The 23,595-nt window shown below is 45.5% G+C and overlaps 2 protein-coding genes across 2 annotated transcripts; both read right to left on the bottom strand.

Annotated features, from left to right (window-relative positions):
• Positions 1-2,493: 2,493 nt before the first annotated feature.
• Positions 2,494-6,678, bottom strand: LOC149347042 (uncharacterized). Its single transcript, XM_089541472.1, has 4 exons — positions 6,665-6,678; positions 5,721-5,794; positions 3,540-3,623; positions 2,494-2,615 (listed from the first exon to the last, which is right to left on the bottom strand). The coding sequence occupies exons 1-4, from the start codon at positions 6,676-6,678 to the stop codon at positions 2,494-2,496; spliced, it is 294 nt and encodes a 97-aa protein (XP_089397598.1).
• Positions 6,679-16,880: 10,202 nt separating this feature from the next.
• LOC149347041 (uncharacterized) lies at positions 16,881-19,535 on the bottom strand. Its single transcript, XM_089541471.1, has 2 exons — positions 19,410-19,535; positions 16,881-17,042 (listed from the first exon to the last, which is right to left on the bottom strand). The coding sequence occupies exons 1-2, from the start codon at positions 19,533-19,535 to the stop codon at positions 16,881-16,883; spliced, it is 288 nt and encodes a 95-aa protein (XP_089397597.1).
• Between the last annotated feature and the right edge of the window lie 4,060 nt (positions 19,536-23,595).

Here is a 23,595-nt window from a genome sequence, read left to right as displayed (position 1 = left end):
ATCATGGAGAGTACAGCACGGATTTATCTTAAGCCATGACAATGCTTTACGTGCAGAACCGAAATAAGAATTCATGTCATAGTGTCCAGAAAAACTGAAGTGGAGAATAATATTTGAAGCAATCGTACCGTTGTTCTGAATGCATTTTCGTCTTTGCTACAATGAAAAGTTTAATACTGTTTACCCTATGCCACCAAAATTGCAAAGCTCAGTGGGACCTATGTAGTCGCTGCAGCCCGTTTCCCGTGCATTAGCTTACGACATTCAAGTTGCTCTGCCGTCGGCGGGACATGTGTGTTGGCTGCCATTTAGAATAGTCTGGCTCCGCAGCTCAGAGTGCTGGAAACGTGCAAGCCCTTCACGTGGCCTCCTGGATCCGTGCGCGCTGGATCACCAAGCCTTGAGGCCTTGCTTCGGCCATGCCATGAGGTGCCGAACTGCTGTTGCAAACTAAAATACCCTCCTTCCTCATCTTCCAGAATGACATACCCTCTCTCGAGTAGACGCTCACGCAGTGCATCGTTACGCACCAGTGCAAAGATTTTTGTGAAAAAACAACTCGGTACAGAACCCACGCCACCTTATACTCTCCTCGAGGGCCACTAACGCCATCCCACGGGCCCACCGCAGAGTCAGAGCCCTACCCACCGTGGCACCTGGAATTTATTACAAGCTTCTGTTCTGTTCGCGGCGGGAGGCGTCGCAGTGATAGCTGCCGCTGTAAATGGCAATGGCTGCCAAAGGCTCTCAAGCTCAATTGAGCTGCTCGCTGCTCAGAGATCGAGCTAAGCATACTTGAAAAAGGAGCATAAATAATGCCTTAAGAAAGATTCTCAAAGCAGTAGAGTGGAGAATAAGTCAAGGTGAGCATGTTGAGGAAATACGACCGAAAAAGTTTCGCTAATACAAGTTCTGGAGAGTCTTAAAATTTTGAAATGTTCTCAAGAGAAGGAGAAGCCAGAAAAGCTTAGGAGTTGTGTTGGGTAAAATTCTCACGTCGTAGTAATTCTGCGTATATGTCGTTTGATTGGTTCACGATCGATATGAGTATTTCTATAAGCTACTTCTCCTCGTACCTAGTGCTAAAGACAGAAATATAAGGCGATGAATGAGTCTAACATGTCTTTAGCATTGAAAGCAAAACTGCAACGAACTGGACGAATCTGACTGTTCATTGGCGATGTTAGCAGAACGTCCCATGAGAAGTGCCGTTAGGGCTTGTGAGCAAAATGCTTAAAGGCTCATCTATCAGAATGATGATGACATTGTTTCCCACTTGAAACAAGTACGATAGACACCACCGCCTGTTTATTCATGCAGTTAGCACCAGCAGCATAAGACAGCGCCATCTGCCATCATTCACGGCAGTTGTTGAATTTAAATACTGTTTAAACGCACTGAGCGCCCCAGACGCCAACCGTAGCTTAATGCCTGTGGCCCTGGGCTTCTGTGTCTACGTTCATCGGATGAAATTCCTGCCGCCGTAGCCGCATTTTCATGGAGACGATATGTAGGAAGGGCCATGTGCTGAGTGATGTCAGTGTAAGCTAAAGTACCCAAGGTGAATGTTTAGCATAGACTAACAAACATTAATCAGACGTTTTCCGGTACGGCGTCTCTCATAGCCCCATGGGCAGCTTTGCGAAATTGAACTCCATATTTCGAATAGAATAATCATCATCGCCGTCTCCACAACACGTAGCAATGACGAGTGGTCTAAGGCGGCATTCAACAACGCTGCTATCTGTGCGCCCGTTTTGATTCGAATTCCCGTCAGCGCAACCTTTATTGTCGGGTATATAAAACTACAGTGAGGGCAATGCACGTTTCGCTGTTTGGATTAATACGCAGTTTAGGCGTAAGCATCGATTGGGTTTCAGAACAAAGCTTAACTTAGATTGCCCAGAAGAAAAGCTTAAAAAGTTTCATGGCTGAAGCGGTTGGATTGCTACAGACACTCTCTCAGTACAGCCTTTTACTTTATGATTAAAGAGCCGGGAATCATTTCTGCTTGTCAGGGAACCCTCCATATATGATCCCAATAAAAGGTCCTGCTACCTGAAGATGCATGATGTACCTGATTGGTCAAATGTTCACAAGTGCATAGGGTCAGCCCTTGAACCGTGTAGAAGGATATATACGATATCCGGGAAGCTCACATTTTAAAGACACTGATAAGCAGTGTTTTTTTCGCCGTTTTGGGCATTAATTAGTTTATATGAGCCATAACTGCATGACTATACTGCTCAAAATCACACCTTGTGGCGGGAGAACGTTTGATTCCCATTTCACGTCCAATGAGAAAATGACAATGCATAATCATGTTTTAATCTTTTTTGTACCAATAAATGTTGCAGCTCGTTAAACCTGATTAAACCTGACTAATGTCGTAATTTATTTGTATGTTTTATTCATTTCAGGCAGCCTTCTCCAATTTAGTGCGGTTATCCAATTCAGATGCGCGTGTCTTCAAGGTGTCGCTCAGTTATTGGCCTAGCAGTTGTCGTAGAGCTGGTATTTGGTCGAGGTGCCGCAGACCAAATCAAACACGAAGTCGCAGCACGAATCCTTTTCACCAATGACACTCTTTGGCTGCCAAAGGCTGCATCCTTTTCCTGCAGATAAAACAAGTATTGAGTTGCAAAACGCGTAGAAGCACTTCGCGCTCTCTGTATCGCGTGCAGCACCAGCCTTGGATGAACGAGAAAGTTTGAATGAAGGCAATACTGCAATGTGCGAATTTGGCTGGAGAAAAAAATGCAAAAGCTCTCGTGTGCTGGCGCTTTACTGAAAGAGCACAAAATCCTCGATCGACCAAATCAGGAGACCTCCATTATGGACGCGGAAAAGTCTGATTGTACTGGGAACAGGGATGGTTCGATCACTTACCGATTACCGCTATGGCAAAGGGGGAATTCCAATACTCTCTTTCATGTAGCCTACTGTAGGCAGTCGCAATGGTCGGGGTACTTAGTTTTACTTTCTTTTTCTGCTTCGAACCATAATGTTTAACTATTTTCTACACTGCAAAAAGGAAATTATGTTTTCTGGGTATTAATACGTTTATTTGTCTCTTTCTGCAGTATGTATCTGAAAGCTTTCGTCACTGGACAGCTTTTAATTTTACAGCCGTTTCATGCTTCAATAATGCCGCATTTCTTTGCACGTTACGGAGTCAAAAATTTTACTTTTCACTACAAAAAAGCTGTATAACTGCTATCCCAAACCCAAACTGCTATCTCTGCATTTATGTGACATTAGACCGCAACACTCATTTTCTTGATCTCACTTTATTATGACCCACTAGCAAATTATCCTGATCGAACTCGTGACCTCCACCCGCTTCAGTCGAAACGTTCTGATCTCACGTTGATCTTCTCGTTTCAATGAAATAACATTTCCTCGTAGCGAGGCCTATATGCGACAACAGTGCTCTCAATCAGATGGAACAGAAAATAAAAGCGAACATTACCGCTTAATTTCGGCTATGTAGATTGTGCGCGCAAGGTGACATGAAAATACCGCTTGCTTTACATTACCTCCGTCTGCGTAGCTGTGCCGCAGTACTTTGCATCGGCTGCAGTCTGTGTAGACAGAGGTGATATTAAACCGTGCTCCACGATCTGAAATAAAAACGACGTCTTGTAGTTATTAGCAAATAAGGCACTAAATTCAGGAAAAAACCCCGAAGGTCATTCCTTCAGTACAGTGCACATAGTTTGCCAAAGCCCTCTATAGTTTTCTTTCTGTTCTACTGCCATGTAATTGTGCACCACTTCGTGAACTTGCCTTACCAGCCCTTCTCAGAGTAGATTTCTTTATTTCAATATTGTTTTAAGCGTGCCGTCTTACACGAGTATGCTTCTTCTTGCATTTAACTCCAATTTCTCCTCGAAATGCTTGAGGAACTTCATTTTAATTAAACCACACTGACTTGTTGCTGTCTTGCAACGCTAATTGGATTTTGACGCTTGTTACTTGTAAAGATAATTGGTTACTGCCAGAAACCCGTGGTTTTAGAGGCATCGATTCGTTTATGTGTCGTGTGAGTAAAACGTCGCATTTAAAGCAGTACCCTAAAACTGCTTCACTGCAGGGCGCGCCATAATCATGGTGATTACAGTAACGATAATATGCAGGATCTCGAAAGACACTATCCTCTCCAAGGTTACAGATACAACCAGTGTTGCATGCGTAGGACGTGTAAGCACTTTTGCGCATGACAAATGGCAAATAACAGTCACCAGGTTAGCTTTGGGTGGATATAGTAGCGAATGTAATTAACAGCTCAAGAACTCGGATTTGCAGCCGAAGACAAATATTACATTACACTAGAATGATATTTATTGAGGAAAATGTAGACGTGAGCCAAGTTAGAATGTTCGAATCGTTAAATCGCACGGTTTTCGACACCATATGGGTTATGAAAACTTAGATGCAGATGTCAAAGAGGGCAGCGACAGAGCCTAAGCGGGTGAAATTATGGAAGAGTTTCAGAAAGTATCAGATTCTCAAAATAGGGGCGCGGATAAACAGGATTTGGATCGATACCAGCGAGAGCGACAAGAACGCAGAAGCTTCCCGAAGGAACACCAAGTCGTAATGAATTTAAGATCACGTCATAACGAGGAACACTCCACCAGGTTAGGATCCATAAGAAACTCTTCGCTTAATCGACGAGCACAACAACAAATGATCTTCTCATCCATACGTACACCAACGTTGCCTCAGTTGCCTTCAAAGCGGTCGTCGCAACCTGTTGTGAACTGGCGCCCGACTGCCAACTGATTTATTACCCTGACAAAACCACTTGTAACCACGAAGGCGTACGAACAGCCGTAGAAATGCTACAATACGTTCTGCTGCTATATGTACTCGTGCGTGGTTGTAAGAGGGTTTTAGAAATAATAAATGTAAGCAGTTCGGCCCCCGTCCTGTCTACAGTGTGTTGTCGTCCCTCGCGTCTGCATTCTATATCAGCTATGTGTCTTGGAATATTAGCTCAAAAAAAGTTTTGCTGGCAACTTGCTAATGATCGACTTTGCTGGCAACTTACATTAGGCATTGAAATCTTAAATGTGGCCGATGACTGGACTAGAGGAGTAGGCGAAACACCGTCCACTGAAGAAATGGTCCTCACGTTTCGGACTACGACAAGTTTTGCTGGAACCATGATAGCACTAGGTGAACTACGGTTCTGCTCGCCCAGATTGACCTCTAAAAGTGCTGCTCGAATTTGAATCTGGTAACATGTTGAACTTTCTCCTGTCTTGCCGCAGGGTATAATTACGAGCATATTGTATTCTACAATGCTACGCAAGCAATACAGTAAAAATGCAACAAAGCTGTTATTTCGTAAATTTATAAAATTACGCACATTGTCTTCGGAAATATTCTTCTCATGCAGGCCTCTTCTAGTTGGACCTCCTCAATTCACGTAAAGATTGATTTGTCACTCAAATTGTAAATATGCTAGACAGCTGTAAATTATATTTACAACTTCTTAACAACGCCTGATCAACGGAGACGCTTAAATCAAATGTATATATATGTGCTTCAGTGATTCCATCTTTGAGCACGGCTCTTGCTAACTCGATTCATGCTGCGATGGTTGCAGTGAGTCTGGTGAAGAAACATTCGACCAAGGCTTGCTTCTCTCAAGCTTGCGCCTACCTGCGGTCGAGGTGCCAAAGACGATGCAAGCAAGTCGGCGAGCTTACCGTTAAGCGGCTCCACTTGAACCACGTTCTTCACTTTGTATCCGGCAGAAGCAATTGGAGTTCCCCTTACTCTCCTGGAAAAGGCGTAAGAGTGTTCCACATCACCACCCCACGTCTTGTGCGCGTACCTTGTACCCCTACGTGGTTTTACATACTAGACGTAGTTTCTGTACAGCGGAAGTTCAGACTACTTGCCTAGCCATAACAAATATAACATAGTTTAGAAAACAAATGCGTATACAGTTTTTCTGGCCCTGCCTGCGTTTCATGAGTTAAGCTTAGAAGTTCCGAAAAGGCAAAAAATTTATTTATTCTAACCACTTCAATGTGAAGGTCAGTAGCACCGTCGACTTATAATACACTGTAACCTAACTACTTAGCCGATGCTCACTTAGCTATTTTTGGGGTGATTATACTGCAATATCAAGGTACATATCAAGAATGGAGCCGCAAACCCTACGCAAAGGAGGCCTTTGAGGAAGTGGTGTGAGCCGGTTGTCGTGACCATGCGCTCAGTCTTCCTGTATCTGTCAGCAACCTGCGATTTAATACTAGAAGGTGTAATCGGATAAACGGCGAGGTCATTAAATATGTACACGCCACTGGCGGAAGGTCATTCTTTGAACGGAGTTTGCTGCAGCGTTCTTGATCCGTACACGACTATAAGTATCATCAAGCTCGCAGCCAAGAAAAGGATCAAAAGAAAGAAAAGCCACGCAGAGTGCATTTGAAAACCCAACGACTGATAGTGAAGTTGAGGCAACTGTAGAGCTTGTCTAAGACACTGCTTTCTGGCTTCAGTGCTCCGTTTTGGGAAGAATGCCAGTATACCAGGTAGCAGTTCGATCTGCCATCAATCAGCATGCTCTTTAAAGAGTCGACCTCGAACTCCTTAACGGGCGATTTTTTTGTAATTGTATCAAATTTGTCATTTCATTTAGTACCAGTGCTGCGCCATCTGTCGGCAAGCAAAAAAGCTTATGACTAGCCTGGCTAGTCCAAGTCTGCTAGTTGGTTAAAACATAAGAATTTCAATATGTAGGGAAAAATCCTTACTAATAGCATGCATGTGTTTATATCGCTGTTAGGATGCGTGTAGTGCAACACTATGGAGCCTTTTATCGCTGGATTACCCAACGGTACTTAGAATTAGCCAGCATTTGCTGTGTTCTTAGTGGTACAAACCGTTCGCTTCATTTTCCAACCATAGTGTCAATCTGTGCGATATCGCCAGTTAAAATGTGGTCAGATAAACTCCGTGTTTTTCGCTTTCTTTTCCCTAGTAAGAACAACGAGAACAGCACACATCTTCGTAGTGATATCTAGAACATTGGTGTTCTAGTGGCCGCGGTACGAACACCGTTGTTTCCATATTAGGTGATGCAATGTGTTCTGAAAATGTGCTTTGAACATACGCGGCCACTCTTACGCCAGCAGCGCCTGAGGCTGCGGCACTTGTTTGTTTCTAATTGCGCGTTCCTTTATGTGGAGTAAAAATGAACTTCGTTACAAATCCAACAAAGAGAGCGGGAAATCCTTCAAAAATAAGGGATCAAGCTAAATCCTTGCACACGCTCCTCCCGTTTTTTTGTGTAAAAAGAGAGTTCCTTGGGACTAAATTGCTGTGCAGGGCTTCTGAAAGCAGTAAAGCTAGTTTTCCAAAGAGCCACACAAACTTTTTTTCTGCCGACGTGTAAAAAATAATTTTTGAGGTTGGGATAATGGCCACGTATTTTAACTTAGAAACACCGGGGTTTGCCAAATAAGCACGCGAGGAAAGTTAAGCATGCATTTTCTCATTGCAGATGCACTCGAAGCTAGGAACCTGGAATAAAATGCCATTACGTGTTCAGTTCAATTCAATTCAATTCGTTTATTTCACCATATACATGGTAGGAACTCTTGGGCAAAAAGCTGCTCGAGGCAGCTTGACTGGGCCCAAGAGACCACAACAAGGCAGGCCAGCGTGGAGATACAAACACCAAGGGAGAAAAAACAAATATAAAATCGAAGCTGACATGTTCATACATGAGTCGACACGCAATACAATTCAAGTAGGTAGACAAGCAGTTAGTATAGCAATAGTGCAGTCAGTCATCAATGAGCGTATTACACTAGATGTTCAGTGTACATTCTAGATGCAGGAGAGACAACATTTGAAAGCTCAATATTATATCAATTTTAATAAGATATCAGACATTTTCTAATGTGGCACATAAAGGAAAACATACTGCATGTATAAGTGAAAATAATAAAAAAAGAAAAACCAGCTTACACATCTTTAATTTCAAAATCAACAACTACATTAGACATAAAAACAACATTCTTGAAGTGAGAAACATTCAAGGCGGTGTTTAAAAATTAATTTATGTGTTAAGAAATTGCTGCCTCAACTGGTTTATTGTAGGCTTAGTAGGAAATGTGTACGTGTTTAGAACCGAAGGGAGATTAAGTTTTAGTGACTGATGTGCATAATTAGTTCAAAAGCGCGGAATGTACCAGTTATCAATGCTTCTCGTAGAAATAATATGTTCGTGGCGCTGTAGCGATGCGGTTGCAATTACAAAGTCATGAAATGGGCCGTTTGAAGAATAAAACGTGCGCAAAATTCTCAAGTCGTACAAAGACGTCACTGGGATTATTTTATAGGTTGCGAACAAGTGACCAGTGTGCGAGAGGTATGGGTGATTTCCGATGTATGGCATGATCCTTTTTTGTAGTGTAAGAATTTTATGCTTATTGGTACCTGTTGTGGTGCCCCAGACAAAATTACAAAAGCGGATGTGGGATGCAAATAATGCGTGATAGAGCTGGATCTTTATCTGCGTAGGCAGGAATGTTCGACAGCGTGAGATCGCCCCGGCTGCTGTGGAAATTTTTTTGCATATGTTCTCAACATGCGAGTCCCAGTTCAAGTTACTACTAAACGTGACTCCAAGTATTTTGTGGGATTCTACAATTTTTAAGGCGGAAGCCTTTAATGCCTCATCGTTGTAAGCAGGAGCTGTCGACAGAAATGTCACGCTTTTCAATTGGTCGAAACGGTCGTGACGTCAGAGTGCGCGAATTTCAAACGGGGCCAATTGTACTTTGGCTACTAATCATGCAACCAATTGAAGGGATCGTATAGTGATGCTCCAATTAAGTTTGACGGAGTTTAGTTAATTGCTTACTTAACAAATTAGTCTAATTACCCTTTCCAGTCAGACCAGATAAATAAAAACCGAGTAGAAAATTGGCCGAGCTTGGGAATCGAACCCCGGTCTCCGGAGTGCGAGTCGAGCACGCTACCACTCCGCCATGCCAGCTCAATGGTTTGGAATGAACAAAGGTGCGTCTAGTGAATACGGTGTCTTCGTTCACTCCCATCTTCCTCCCTTCCCGTTACGGCGAGGTATAGGTGTCCACCGAGATGTGACCGACAAATACATTTCCTTTCCTCAAAAACCAATTTACCGACGAGCAAGGCGCATTTGTCCGCGTTTCAGATGGGTTCAAATTGTCGTGACGTCACCGCGCGCGAATTTTGACGGGTGTCCAACGAAATATGTGAGGCAGTTACTGCGCAACTTCCTTTCCTCAAATACAATTTTCGACTGGTGTCTACTGAGATATGTGCGACAGTTACTGCGTAATTTCCTTTCCTGAAATAAAATTTTCATTTTCTTCATTACGGCCCCTCTTCTTAACGAATTCCAAGAGATGGATGAAGACGACTTCGGAGACGCCGACTTGGGAAGTGAGGACGAGATCCCGTCCGACTCCTCGTCGAAGCCAGCCGGGTACAACAACGATGCCAGCTGGGAGCTTGCACAATCCAAGCGCCAGAGAAAACTTCAAAGGCGAAAAGAACGCAAAGGCACGGGAATCGGCCCAGCCGCCAAACCTCACGATGGAAAATTACCGGGTGATGCGACCGGTTGCAACAAGAATGGACTATGGCAGCAGAGCAGGCCTAGGCGAAGAATGCCGCCACTCCCCAGAAGCGACTACAAGATCATTATTCGACCTAAGAAAGGACTCATGGTGAAGTCCCTCACCACCCACCAAGTAGCGCGCGCCATTGTCATGGCGTGCGGCCAGCAATGCAAGGATACCTACTTGTAAGGCTTCGCACCGGATCCAATATCATTATCGTTAGCACCCCGCACGAGCAAACGGCTCAGCTAGTGCCGCACATTACCCGTCTCAAATTCGATGGAAAGACTTATGATGTAAACGCTTACGTGGCGGCACCGGAAGACGTCCTGCGCGGCGTGATCCACGGTGTAGACCCAGGTACCCCTCCTGAAGAACTCAAAGCACACTTACGAGTCAGAACTCAAGGAGTCACCATACTTCAGGCAAAGATGCTCGGAAAATCCAAGACGGCAGTGCTCACGTTCGACGGCCCAGTCTTGCCGAAATTTGTCATTTATTACGGAGGAGAAGTACCATGCTACAAGTACCGCCCCACTAGGCAAGTGTGTTACGTCTGCTTCCAGCAAGGACACCGCTCCGACGTGTGCCCCACACCGAACATTATTGTGTGCGGACTGTGCGGAGTTTCGAACCCGCCCGACGACCCCGAGTGCGCGCCCAAGTGCATAATCTGTGGCGAGGCACACCGGACCGGATCCAAGGAGTGCCGAGAGAGATTGAAAAAAGCGAGGCCAAAACCCACAGGAGGAAGAGGACGGAGCGACCAACGCGGGCGACCACCCAAGCGATGGCTCAGCTCAGAGGGAGAGACATCGAGGAGCCGATCGAGGTCCAACTCCTTCCCGCCTCTACCACCAGCCGGCCCCCAGGAGGGGGAGAAGCAAGAGAAAAAGAAAAAGAGGAAGCCTTCCCAGACAAGCGGCAGCAAGGTGAGCTGGGCTTCTACCACTGCTTCGCACTCGGCAGGAAAGGGTAGTGACATAAACAACAAAAACAACAAATACAGTCGCGTCACAGAACCGAAGGACGCGAACAGCAATGCGCTCAGACGCGAGCTAGAACTCGCTGGAATCAAACAAAACGAGCTCGAACGCAAAGTTGAGGAACTCACAAAAACACTGAAGGAACAGCGGGAACTCGACACGACTAGAGCCCTTCCAAAACGACAACCACAGGCATCGAACGAAGGAGACCTTGAAACACGAATGCAACAGATGATGCAGCAGATGATGCAGGATATAATGCAGCAAATCCAGTCGCAAATGCAACAGATGCAAGTACAATTCCAAGGGCAGATCTCAGATATCAGAAGCGCTTTTAGAAAACAAAAACATACCGAAAACATTAGGGAAAGGGCGTACAACCGTCCAGCGCTAACAGCTTTCGCAAACGAACAAGGCAACAGCAGTAACGCGTAAACATGATCAGTACGCATCGGCAAGAACAAGAACACTTAGATATTTGCAATGGAACTGCAGAGGCTACCGCAAAAAGCAGGCCCTCTTAAAACAATATATAAACACACAACTCACACCTCCTGATGTAATTGCGCTCCAAGAGACTGGAATCAAGCCGACCTTACAAGGGTACGAGGTTTACGAGAGTCAAAACGAAGGTAAAGCGGCCGTCCTAGTCAGCAAAACCATAACCGCCATCATGCACGATACCATCGCCGCCGACACCGACATTGAACACGCGCTTGTTGAACTCATTCCGAAAAAGCGAAAGGGACGCAGCACGTTCTTACTGAATGTGTACAGCCCGCCGCGACAAAGAAAAGCCAAACTCTTCGAACTCTTTTATGGAGCGCACAAGCTGGCCAAAGAAAATGCACTCATCATCGTAGGAGATTTCAACGCCATGGACAGGAGTTGGGGATACCAGAAACAAGACATCAAGGGAAGAAAATTAGTGGAAGTAGCGGAATACTTTGGCTGCAGTCTAATCACAGATCTTGCGACCCCCACGAGAATCGGGAATAGCGTGAGCACGGACACATGCCCGGACCTCACCTTCGTAAGGAAGAGCAGGGAGTCACAGTGGGAAAACATGATGGAAAATCTAGACAGCGATCACTTTATCCTCCGGACACGAATAGCACCCGGCACCATAAGACGCCAGATTGCACAGGCGAAAATCACTGACTGTAACGCGTTTCGCGGGGCTTGCAACAAATCTGAAGGCCGTATCCAATCACTGGAGGAATGGAGCGGCATGCTGAGAGAAACGCGACAACGATGCACAAAAAGTTTAAGGAGAACGACAGCAACGCCCGAAGTAGACGCCCACCTCCTCAGGCTATGGGAAGCGAGACGCAGTCTCACCAAAAGATGGCGGAAGCAAAAACACAACGGGAAACTAAAACTAAAGATAGCAGAAATTACGCCAAAGGCGGAAGAATACGCGATGCAACTCGCGAAACAAAATTGGGAACAACTCAGCGACTCGCTTAGGGGAACTCTAGGCACAGCCAGAACCTGGAATCTCTTAAGAGCACTAATCGATCCGACCAAAATAAAATCAGAAAACAATACAGCCATCCATAGGTTCATCCACTCCTTCGAGGGATCAGACATCGCCCTACTGGAGAAGGCACGAGAAAAATGTTTTGGCGATCACAATCCCCCGCGATACCAAGGAACGCATCGAGGAGCCGAAAACGAGAAACTCGACCGCCCCATAACTGTGGAAGAGGTTTACGCGGCCATAAGAAACACCACCAGAAACACGGCAGCCGGAGCGGACAGAATCGACAACGCCCTAATCCGCAACCCGAGCGACGACCTCATACAAGAGCTCGTCATCTTTCTTAACAAACATTGGGAGGCGGAGACGGTTCCCGAAGATTGGAAACACGCCGAAGTAATAATGATACCTAAACCTGGTAAAAAGCTACAAATTGAAAACATCAGGCCCATATCACTCACGTCGTGCCTTGGCAAGCTTTACGAACGGGTTGTAACTTTAAGACTTCAAAATTACATGGAAGATAACGACTGTGTACCACATACCATGTTCGGCTTCAGAGCGAAGCTCTCGACGCAGGACGTTCTCCTCCAAATACAAGAAGATGTCCTGCGAAACGTACCTCGGACGGGAGAAAATGTCATAATGACCCTGGACATCAAGGGGGCATTCGATAACGTCAGCCACGAAGCGATCCTTACGGGCCTAGACAACCTGGATTGCGGACGCAGAATCCACGGCTTCGTCAAAGCCTTCCTGTCCGATAGAACTGCCACCATCGGCATAGGAGACCTTCGATCGGACAAAATTCGCACTCCAAACAAGGGAACACCCCAAGGGTCAGTTCTCTCACCCCTACTCTTCAACATAGCTATGATAGGCCTAGCTCGAAAACTAGAGAACATCGAAGGCATCAGGCATGCAATGTATGCTGACGATATAACAGTCTGGACAAAAGCGGGCTGTCTCGGAGAGAAGGAAGAAAGGCTACAGCAAGCGGCCTCTTGTGTAGAGCAATACCTTGCAGAAAGAGGACTCGCTTGCTCGACCGAGAAAAAGGAACTGCTGAGAGTCTGGAGAGGCAAGCAAAGCCGGACCTTCCCAACCAAGGAGGACCTAAAACTCAACGTCTACCTAGAAGGGACGCCCATACCGGAAAAGACAACAAAAAGAATTTTGGGCATGTGGGTTCAATCCAACCAGCGCAGTACTCACAATTTTACATTACTGAAAGCAGCAACGCTCCAAGTCGCACGCATGATCACCCGCATCACCAACAGGCGACATGGCATGCGTGAAGAGGACACACTAAAACTAGTAAGAAGCCTAGTAGTTAGTCGAATAACGTACAGCCTACCCTACCAGTGCCTCAACAAAAACGAAATACAACAAGCGGATGCCCTGCTACGCAAAGCGTATAAGACAGCGCTGCGACTACCACGCTACACGTCTACAGAAAAACTCATGGCCCTGGGATTACATAACACCTTTGAGGAGCTACGAGAGGCGCAGCTTGAGTCGCAAAAACTCAGGCTGTTGCAAACAAAGACTGGAAGAGCGCTCCTGCAGAGGCTCGGATACCGCGAGCAGATGCGAGAAATGTCGAGGACGGCAACGATCCCCGACGAGCTTCGCAAGACCCTCAAGGTAGCTCCAATACCAAAAAACATGGATCCCAACCTCCATCGAGAAAACATACGCTCCTCAAGCCACGACCGTGTATACAGACAAGTCTTGGAGAGGAGGAGATATCAAAATCGCTGTAGCGGCGATGGTCGATTCGTCTTTACGCGAAATGACCAGCGCGTCTCTCCGAGGCTGCACAGCTGCAGAGTCCGAGGAAGTAGCCGTTGCTCTAGCGGTGGCGGAGGGCTATAGAACCGGGCGGTCACTAACAATACTCACGGACTCTCAAACAGCCTGCCGAAATTACATGAATGGCAGGATAGGTCGTCACGCGCTCCGTATACTCCTCGCAGCGAGCGACAGAATTAAAAACCAGGAAGAACAAAGCGACAAGATCCCACACAAAATTGTGTGGGTACCGGGGCACACGGGGGTGGCAGGGAACGAAGAGGCCAACAGGATAGCTCGAGGATACATTACTTTCCGAGCATCCGACGAGACCGCGGAACTCGCGCCAGCACCCAGGGAATATTCGGCCATACTACAAAACCATAGAGGCAGAAGAATGCGATATCCCCCACCGCACAAATCTCTCAGCAGAGAGGAGGCTGTCACTTGGAGACAATTACAAACAGGCTCTTCCCCAAACCTACATATACTAAACAAAATGCACCCTACGATATACGCGGACAAATGTCCCTGGTGCGACGAAAAACCTACTCTATACCACATCACATGGGCCTGCCAAAACATAGACGTGGTCCCCAAAATACAAAACCCGAATGCGGAGCAGTGGGAGACTCTGCTGTACAGCGACCGCTGTGAAGACCAACAAGGTCTGGTACAGCGAGCTCAACGGGCGGCAGTGGCCAGCAGAGCCCTGGACTGAGGGCAACCGACCACTGATTAGAGGCGGACGACTTCGACAGAGAAGGTTCCTGGGGGTAGAACCAAGACGTCTATGAAGATGCCCCAAACCGCAGGAAAAACCATTAGTGTAAATAAAGTTTTCCCTTCCTTCCTTCCTTCCTTCCTTCCTTCCTTCCTTCCTTCCTTCCTTCCTTCCTTCCTTCCTTCCTTCCTTCCTTCCTTCCCTCTTCTTGCACTCACACTTCTTCCCTTCCTGTACGGTGCGGCTCAGGTGTCCAGCGTTTCCTTTCCTCAAAAAGCGTTGCGTTCAAAGGGCAACGCATCGCGCCGAACGGGTGGTGGTGTTCCGTGGACTCCGTGGCAGCGCTACAAAACGCTGTCGCGTTCCACTCCTAAAGGCGAAGCTTAAGCGTCATTAATTGGCAGTTAATTAATGCAGCAACAAAATGTGCACTGAACAATCGCGTAGCAGAATGCAGCACTAAGGCTTCCGCCTTTCACCACTTTAGCCGCTAAAGTTCCTCGTAATTTTTCAATATTTTGGGCTTCATAATTTATTGGGTGATTAACCTGAAATCTTTTATTTTTCGCTGTGAAAACAATAATTTTGGTTTTGTATGGACTCATTTTCAGTCCATTTGATTGTGTCCATAAGGACAATTTTAAAAGAAATCTTCGCATTGCTTTACCAACATACCTACATCTGGCCCCAGCATAAGTATTGAACAGTCATCGGCGTATATGATAAACTTCACTGATCTGTCAATGAGGACAATGTCGTTAACAAAAACATTAAACAGGAGAGGCTTCCTAGTGGGACACCTTTATTAATGGGTAGAAAACTTGATCGGTGATTTCCCAGGCATACCATCTGTGTTCTGCTGCATAAGTACGATTTAATCAATTCTAGAGGAATACCACGAACTTCGTACCGGGACAGTTTATCTATGAGGATTTTATGACTCAAACAATCGAAAGCCTTCGTGAAATCTACAAAAAGACCTAAATTAAAGTAGTTCTGATTGATGTTATGTAGTACATACTCTTTCAGGGTTACGAGAGCAGTTTCGGTTGATCTCCCGGCTCTGAAGCCATGCAAGTCTTCACTGAAGACATTTTTTACCGAAAAAAATTTCATAAGACGAGAAAACATGATTTTTTACAGTCCTTTGGAGAAGATTGGAATAATGCTTACTGGTCAATAATTTGCCCCCGTATTTTTATCACCACCTTTGTAGATGACGGAAACTCTGGAACGCTTCATTTCGCTTGGAAATACGCCAGTTTGAAAGATCAGGTTGTATCCGTGCACTAGCACGGGAAGAAGAAAATCTGACGCATGTTTTATCGCCTTAATCTGTAAGTTATCGCCGTGCGATGCAGCACTATTCGTTCGATTATTGAAAGTTCTGTGCACTTCGGTTTCGTCTGATGGTTCAATAAAAAAACTATTTGTGGGGCTAAACTCTACATCTTGTTCTGGTTCTTTGTCTGGCGGCACCGTCTGTATCGTTGCAGCAATTGTGACGAAATGCCTGTTGAAATATTCAGCAAGGGACTTGCCGGTAAATTCGTGGCCGTCCACAGGGATCTTGTCAGGGTTAAAGTCGGAGCGGTAGAGGCCCAAGACTTTGTTTAATATTTTCCAGGCTACGTCTGGCTGTTTGCCTGAAGCATTAGCAAATAACTGGTGATAATATGCCAGCTTAGCTCGTTTTAGTTCGGCATTAAGTTTATTCCGGGTCTTTTTACGCGTTCAATTTACAGTGCAAACCTCACTGCTCTTGGAAGCATTTCTTATTGTGTTCGCTAGCTAGAATTGAACACCCTCTCAGTGCCAGCAGAACAGCTTATTTCTTTTGAAGCAAGCAGGCACTGCGAACTCTACCACACTTCCAGAAATCACTGGCTGTTCGCTGTGCACACGTTTATGTACTATTTTGTACAAAAGTGGTATACTCCACGCGGCGAGATCCGGAGCACCGAAAAACTGCGTTGCAACGCTATTTACAAGCGGCACCTGGGATCCAGACAGACAATGCATGATCTTTATTATCAGCAGGCATGTCGCTTGGCTCAATTCAGTGTTTCGTACTTTAGCTCGCCAAAATGGCCCAGTTTTCAATGGTTCCGGCTCCCGCCAAGTGGAGTACACCTTTTTTGTCCCTGATTGTACGTGTAACAAATCCAGAATTGCTCCAGAATTTCTATTGGGTTGAAAGCGTAGTAGCCGCAGTTCACTCTGTCCTCACACGAGCAACAGCTCATTCTTATTACTTACTTAACTTGGTTTCCACCGTATTCCACCTTGAATAAGCCAGTCTCACTGCCAAAACCACTTGTCTGGGTGATCACCATGCACTTTGCATCGCCTCCAAAGTACGGGTCCTCTTCAAAATTACGGTACATTATGTACCAGACATCTTGCAACGGGAAGCACTGCAAAGGACACAATGTACTACAGTTATTGAGCATTGAAGTTACACTACCTTTGGGCGCTTCATCTATCTTTATTTACCATAGTTATAGTTTCTGAAAAACTTTACACTGAGAACAAAGCAAAACACAAGAAATTTGGCACCACATTTCATTTCATTTCATTTTATTACCTTAAAGGCCCCTTAAAAGGGGTATTACATACCTTACATACCTTGTTACATACATTTACATACCTTGAAATAGAAAAAAAAACTTAAGATGTTATTTTTTTTATGCTACATCCTGCCAGTAATGTTCAGAGGGGGGGGGGTGGAGGGTCTCATATTTTTCTGTGCCAACATTTAGCCTTGCTGACAAGATATCAAAGAAGGTGTCTTCTCTATCGTAAAGCAATACTTGCATCACGGCCAAATCTCAAAAACGCTCACGCCGGAACGGTGGGTGCGCTGGGATTACGCTAGACTAGACGTGGTTCCTTAACACATCGCCGGGGGCGAACTTGAGATGCCTAGCTGGCATTTCGAACGCCATCTTCCATACCGTTTTGCAAGCTCACACGTTAGTTTGTTTTGTCGCGCTTGCGTTCACGTGCTCGTGGTCTTTACCAAAAATAACTTAACTCCTCAAATGGCGCAGTACGTGGGCTTATGGTGGAACTTTGTCGTTGCGGCCGCCAGCGCTGTTCATTTGGTAGGATAACCTGCACGTTGCGAACCTGCACCACTGCTGCCCTCTTTCGATTAGAACATGCTCGATAATCTAGACCCTTGTTCTAATTTCTTGGGTTAACCCATACAAGTGCCATTGGCGATAAAGTCGAGCACTGGACTTTACATACATGTTTCGTATGTGTTTGACCTCTAATTTTTTATGAAATTTTGTTTCGCGTATTCTTTTACATGTGCTTGCGATTGAATATTTGAAGAAGTTGCTGCTGATGTAAATGATGATGTTGTCTAGGCACACTGTCTTTAACCTTCTCGCCCAGTACGAGCTAGTAAATTTTGTCCCAAAATATACTGTCCTACTGCTGCTTCTCTGCTCGCCCCAGATCTACGGTCGCATGTGTTATCATTGCACCAATCTAGTCTCTAAGAAGTATAACTGCCGCGTGCTTATGCTGCGTACGTTTTTGTCAAAAGTAACCAGGCTGCATAGTTTGCTTCTAGCTCGTACAGTGGAGCCCTTACAGCTTCCCTGAAACTGAAATGGTCGTTAAAGGTAAGGACTGGGAGTCTTCTTACCTTCCAACACGTTTTGATCTTTAGGAAAGCCACAAGGGCTCCACTATGCAAGCTAGAAGCAAACCATGCAGCCTGGTTACTTTTGACAAAGACTTACATGGTACTTCCCTGCGCAAACACTTGCGCGCTGAGATGAAAGAGCGTTTGAGGTGATTCAGGTGTCTGGCAACCTACTCGCTCGGCTTCGACTTGGGTTCCCATGCCGCTCAGCGAAAATTTTTCATGCACTAACATATTTCTCGCGCAAATATCGGTATCGGTCTTAGCATTCGTTTCCACGCAAAGGTCTCTGTGATTTCACGGCGGTGTTCTTTAAAGTTAATTGGAGCCAATAGCGCTCTGTGCAGACAAATAATGATTCCCTTGAAATTGAGTTGTTGGATTAATCACGTACAACAAGACCATGGTACCAGGCCTGTTGAATTTTCTAAGCGCTTACAGCAGGTCTTGCTGCGAAAAACAGCACTTACACGAAAAGTAGAGTGGGGACGCGCCGCTGAGAACAGCATTTTATTGCGCCTTTCTCCGTTGTACATTTCGCCTTCGTAGGAAAGAGAAGATACGAAAAAACAAACAAAAACACAAAAAGGTAACAAATAGTAAAATATCACGCCATATCACACAAATATTTAATTTTTGTGTTATGAAGCGCGATTGGCGGTCTACTGACCGATGTGTCACTCTTTAACCTTACCTTAATTCGCACTTCTTGGTACAGAAATTGAATATCTGTGTGATACGACATAATCTTTTACCACTTGCGGCATTTGCAGTGGTTTTCTGTGTTTCTGCATATCTACCCTTTCCTTTAAGAAAGAGAAATACATAGCTAACGAACATGCAATCCAATATTTGTGAGTCAGCGTCGAGCCCCCCCCCCTCTCCACTGTCTCGAGCAAGCGATTTTTTTCCCCACAAGTTGATGCACCAATCAGCACCACTAACAGCTTGTTACGATGGGCATCGTCTAAAGGTTTGTTGATTCAACTTTTAACGCAGGAATATGCTGCTCGCCAGTTGCACTGCATGCGAATTAAAGCACTTTCTACGTAGTGTGTGAATGAAGTGCTTGTGAAGTACAATGAAGAAAGTATAAACATGTTCTGGAAGTCAGCACACTCACGTTTCCCTCATTCTGGTAAATGCCAAGCGCCGGATTGTTTTCGATGAATTTCTGGCTGCTACCAAGTGAGCCAGGTAAGAGGACCGCCACAAGCACCGCGGACAGGATCAACTGTTTTGCTGCCATTATCACCCCCGCGCGCCACTCTGCTCACGAATCGGGTCGCCTGCTAGTGAGCTTTTATGCGGTTCACTGCATCCGATCAGCCACTTTTTCTCCTAGCTCGCTGTCGTATATCAATGCCGGGAAGAAGAATAAACAACCTCTGTTTTCTGCAGCGTCAGTGATTTATACATCCTTCGCGCATAGCTCAACTCAGACATATGTCCAGATCTGCGCCGTCATGGCAAAAGGGGGAAGGGGGTGAAGTCCTGTTGATGCGGAAGGAGGGTTATTTTCGAACAAGATTTTTGAAGTGATGGCATTTAGGCAGTAGTCTTGCAAAAACCACTGGATTTCTCCATAACGAAACTCCCTGATTGGTCGGGAGGCTTGTGGCGTCATAATCACAATCAAATTTGAGAATCTGAGGACCATAATATTCGAGTACTTTCATTGAATTAGTACCATATTAGATTATACTAACCCAACCCACTCTTCCACCTTAATGCACTCACTAATCAACACTAAACAACCTTAAACACCCACTAATTCCATGTAATCCACTTTATTCCCCCTAATGAACACTACTAATCTGCCTTGATCCACAATCTAATCTCCACCGGTAAAACTGAGTGTATTATCTACTCATTCTGGGTTTTTTGCGCAAAAGACACGACACAAAAGAAACGAGGTAGACAGGACAAGCGCTTACTAACAACAAGCGCTTGTCCTGTCTACCTCGTTTCTTTTGTGTCGTGTCTTTTGCGCAAAAAACCCACAATGCTTAAGCACCAACTAGCCTGCAAAAACATACTCGCAAGTATTATCTACGTTGGGCCTAATTTCGAAATTTGGGGGTGCTTAGGAATATTTGGGGCTGGGACAACTTTAAAACGCTATCACATTTTATTCTTTACGAATGTCGTAAAGAAGGCCTCAATAATTTTCCTTTGATTGCAAATTAAAGCATTCACTTCTTTGTCAGAGTTGTAATTAAAACTGACGATAAATGAATTTAGTAAAATGAGCACATTAGAGCAAACAATAAGCACTTGCATAATCAAAAAACCTAAACTAAGAGAGTGTAACCGATTCCACTGACATGCATGCTTTTCCGAAATGCATTCTGTTAGGAGATGTGTTAGAAGCAACATTCACTAAGAGAATCCGAGCTTCAATATCTGACCTTTGCCCTGTTCTATATGGCCGCACGTGCACAATAAATTAGTGTGCGAAGGTTCGTGACCGCGCTGCGGTGTGTGACAGTGACTGCAAACAATAAAGTACTCAAAGAGAGTAAAAAACTCTTTGTTAAATTTTGGCGACGTCTGCACGCGGTAAATGTGCCTCAAGGAAATGTCATCTCAGCGGTAAGTGATGTGTCCAACCACCCAAGTTTTATTTTTAATGTAAGGCGGCGAAAGCGCGATTGTATAGGCTAGGTTTTACTCAAAGAGGAAGCGGATGCCAAAAAGCGGTGCTACACTTCTCTTCCAAAGTATTTTTAAGGTGATGTATGATTTGCTTTCTGATGTCAAAGCTACTTTAATAAACCGAGGATTAGGATCGTTTGTATAGCATTTCCCAATCGAAGCGCTAACTTTGACGGAATGACCTGGGACACAGAGGCAAAAAACAGAGCGTGAACTTGCATTCTATTGTTTTATTTTTCAGGCGGGAAGAGATTTCGTACGAACCGTGAAGGGTGGGCGCAGACAGTTATGGCTCTTATGCCAGATAAATAATTGAAGCTTTTACGATGACGACAATGAAAAGAGAAGACTATGTGAGGAGCCCATCGATCAAACTCACAAAGAAAAAACGCGCCTATCTCATATCACAGCATCCATAACAGGGTGTGCCCACCTACCCCCAGTCGTTCAAAAGCTTCTTCCGCTTGAAGGATAAAACAGTTCAAGGCAACTTCTCCTTCTGTTCATAGTTGTGTCGCTCGTCTTGGTGTCCCTAGACATTGTGTCAAAATTGTCGCTTCCATTGCGAAAATTTAAAAAAAAAGTCAAAGTTACGCAAATATAATCACGGAGAAAATGTTGCTTGCATCTTTTTTCCTCTATTCATTTCCGACAATTCCTAGCGCTGATAGAAGTTGTATTCCTATATGCGAAAATTTGATGCAAGCACGTTAACATCAGCTTGTTGAGACAAAAGTTGCAGCGCATGTTTGCGTGTCTTAGAGATTACATTGTAGGACATAAATCGCTACTTTCCACCATGATTGAGTGCGAAGCATTCCTTGTATTTCACTGCATTATCTGTCAAGCTGAAACAAAGTTTTCGTTGGCTCTCTCGATCTTTTGACTGCAAAGGTAATAGGAAGAAAAATAGATCAATTCGTTGCTTCTCTGAAACCTACTGATGCTGAAATGTAGTGAGCTGACAACTTGCACGAGGTTGCGAGACTATTCATTCTCCCGAGTCTTGTTTGATGGAACGTTTTCTATGTGGAACTCCTTGTTCGTATTTTGTTTGTTTTTTTGCAAGTTTTAGCACCACCCGACATTTCGCATAGGACACATGCTACCCCGAACCACCGGGAACACCAAAATCCAAAGAAATTTCGCGGCATTGATAAGGCGTAAGGAGGAGGCCAGGAATGCATTTCTGCAAATATTTAAACAAACCCGCCGCGATGGCTCAGTGGGTAATGCGTTCTACTGCTGAAAAACCAAGCGGTTGAAAGTGATACAAAGCCCGCCACTACGGCACCCTTTTCTATATTCCGACTTTCATAATCCTCCATTCCTTCACCCACTTCGCTCACGACGGGTCCACCATAAGTAAGACAGTTACTGCGCCTTTCCTTTCTACAAAATACCAACCGCTTTCTGAGGCACACTGCGGCCATGTAAGCCAATTTATTCTATTTAAGTTACACTGAACCCTAACGGCAAGCCAAAATAAATTAAATCAGAGTATTAAGCTCAGAGCCTTCGCATATGCAACGAAGAAGCCTGAATCCCTAGAACGGGAAATCCGAAACGTGTTCTATCTCTTGCTTGGGCCGTTCCTGAGCGCTGGTATTTACCATTTTAACAGGTGCTAACACTAACAACGATACTGCGCTTTTGTGCGCTGTCATCAAGGAACAGACTGCTGCGTGAGAAGACCGCCCAGGGCGAGGAGCATGTCGGCACACAGGCAAGCACTCGGGAGAAGAGCAGGATTGCACGTCTAGGTTAAAACGTACCGAAAATAAAGTAAACGGACCCACGATTCCCCTTCTGCACGGGTCAATCAGGCACCTCCCTATAACACATTCGGTTATGACCCCTTGCGGTTGCCGCGCTTAGGGCATTACGGCAAACCGGAAAGGTCAACGTCGTTTAATCTGTCCTTGATGCTGTTGGCGATGATGGGTTCGGAGTCGCTGCTAGCTGCTGCCGCTGCTGTTCCTTGACGGAACCGCGGTCAAGCTTCGACACCCGTTCCCACCACCAGGACAGGAGTGCCATCAAGCCAATGAGTTGGGTGATGGGAGGAAGATTACGAGTGGGTATATTTACATTTTTACAAGCAAAGTGATCAGAAGTGGGACGACTCTGCCGCATTCGTTGTCGAGTTTTACACCGTTCTCGTTCCCTAAATTCCCTAGGTTGAGGACGCCCACGCCGGAGAGGGAGAGGCCTAGAGCTTTCACTTGTGCGCACTTATGGTCACGCCCCCGTCACGTGTTGAGTTCGAGGGAAAGAAGGTTGCCGTCGAGGTAGCGTCGACTGCGGTAGGTGATTGGTTCTGGCCAGCCGAAGGTTTGCGCGGGTCACCGAAATCTGCTCTTCATCAGATAACCCCCACCGCTCAAGGCCGGAACGCGAGGTCACAGAAAGGCCGGAAAGTGGTGGTTCGCCCTTGCAGATGTTCGCGAGTGTCGGGGATGATGCCCGCCAGCTCGTCGCGGTGTTCGGCACGCCAAAGAGGCATAGGAAATGAGGCCCTTTGTTCCCCGGCACGGTCACGGCAATTGAGGCAGATAACGTCCGTCTCGCCCCGTTCGACACGTCAAGAGACTTCGGAAAGGTTGTCTGGTTTTGCTCAAACTTCAGCCCCTTCTTTTTGGTTCTGCACT

This window comes from Amblyomma mixtum, chromosome 4, assembly GCF_055824585.1.
Source record: "Amblyomma mixtum isolate Tamu chromosome 4, ASM5582458v1, whole genome shotgun sequence".
Classification (NCBI taxonomy): domain Eukaryota; kingdom Metazoa; phylum Arthropoda; class Arachnida; order Ixodida; family Ixodidae; genus Amblyomma; species Amblyomma mixtum.
Note: the sequence above shows the minus strand (reverse complement) of the source record. Positions and strands in the feature narration are given on the sequence as shown.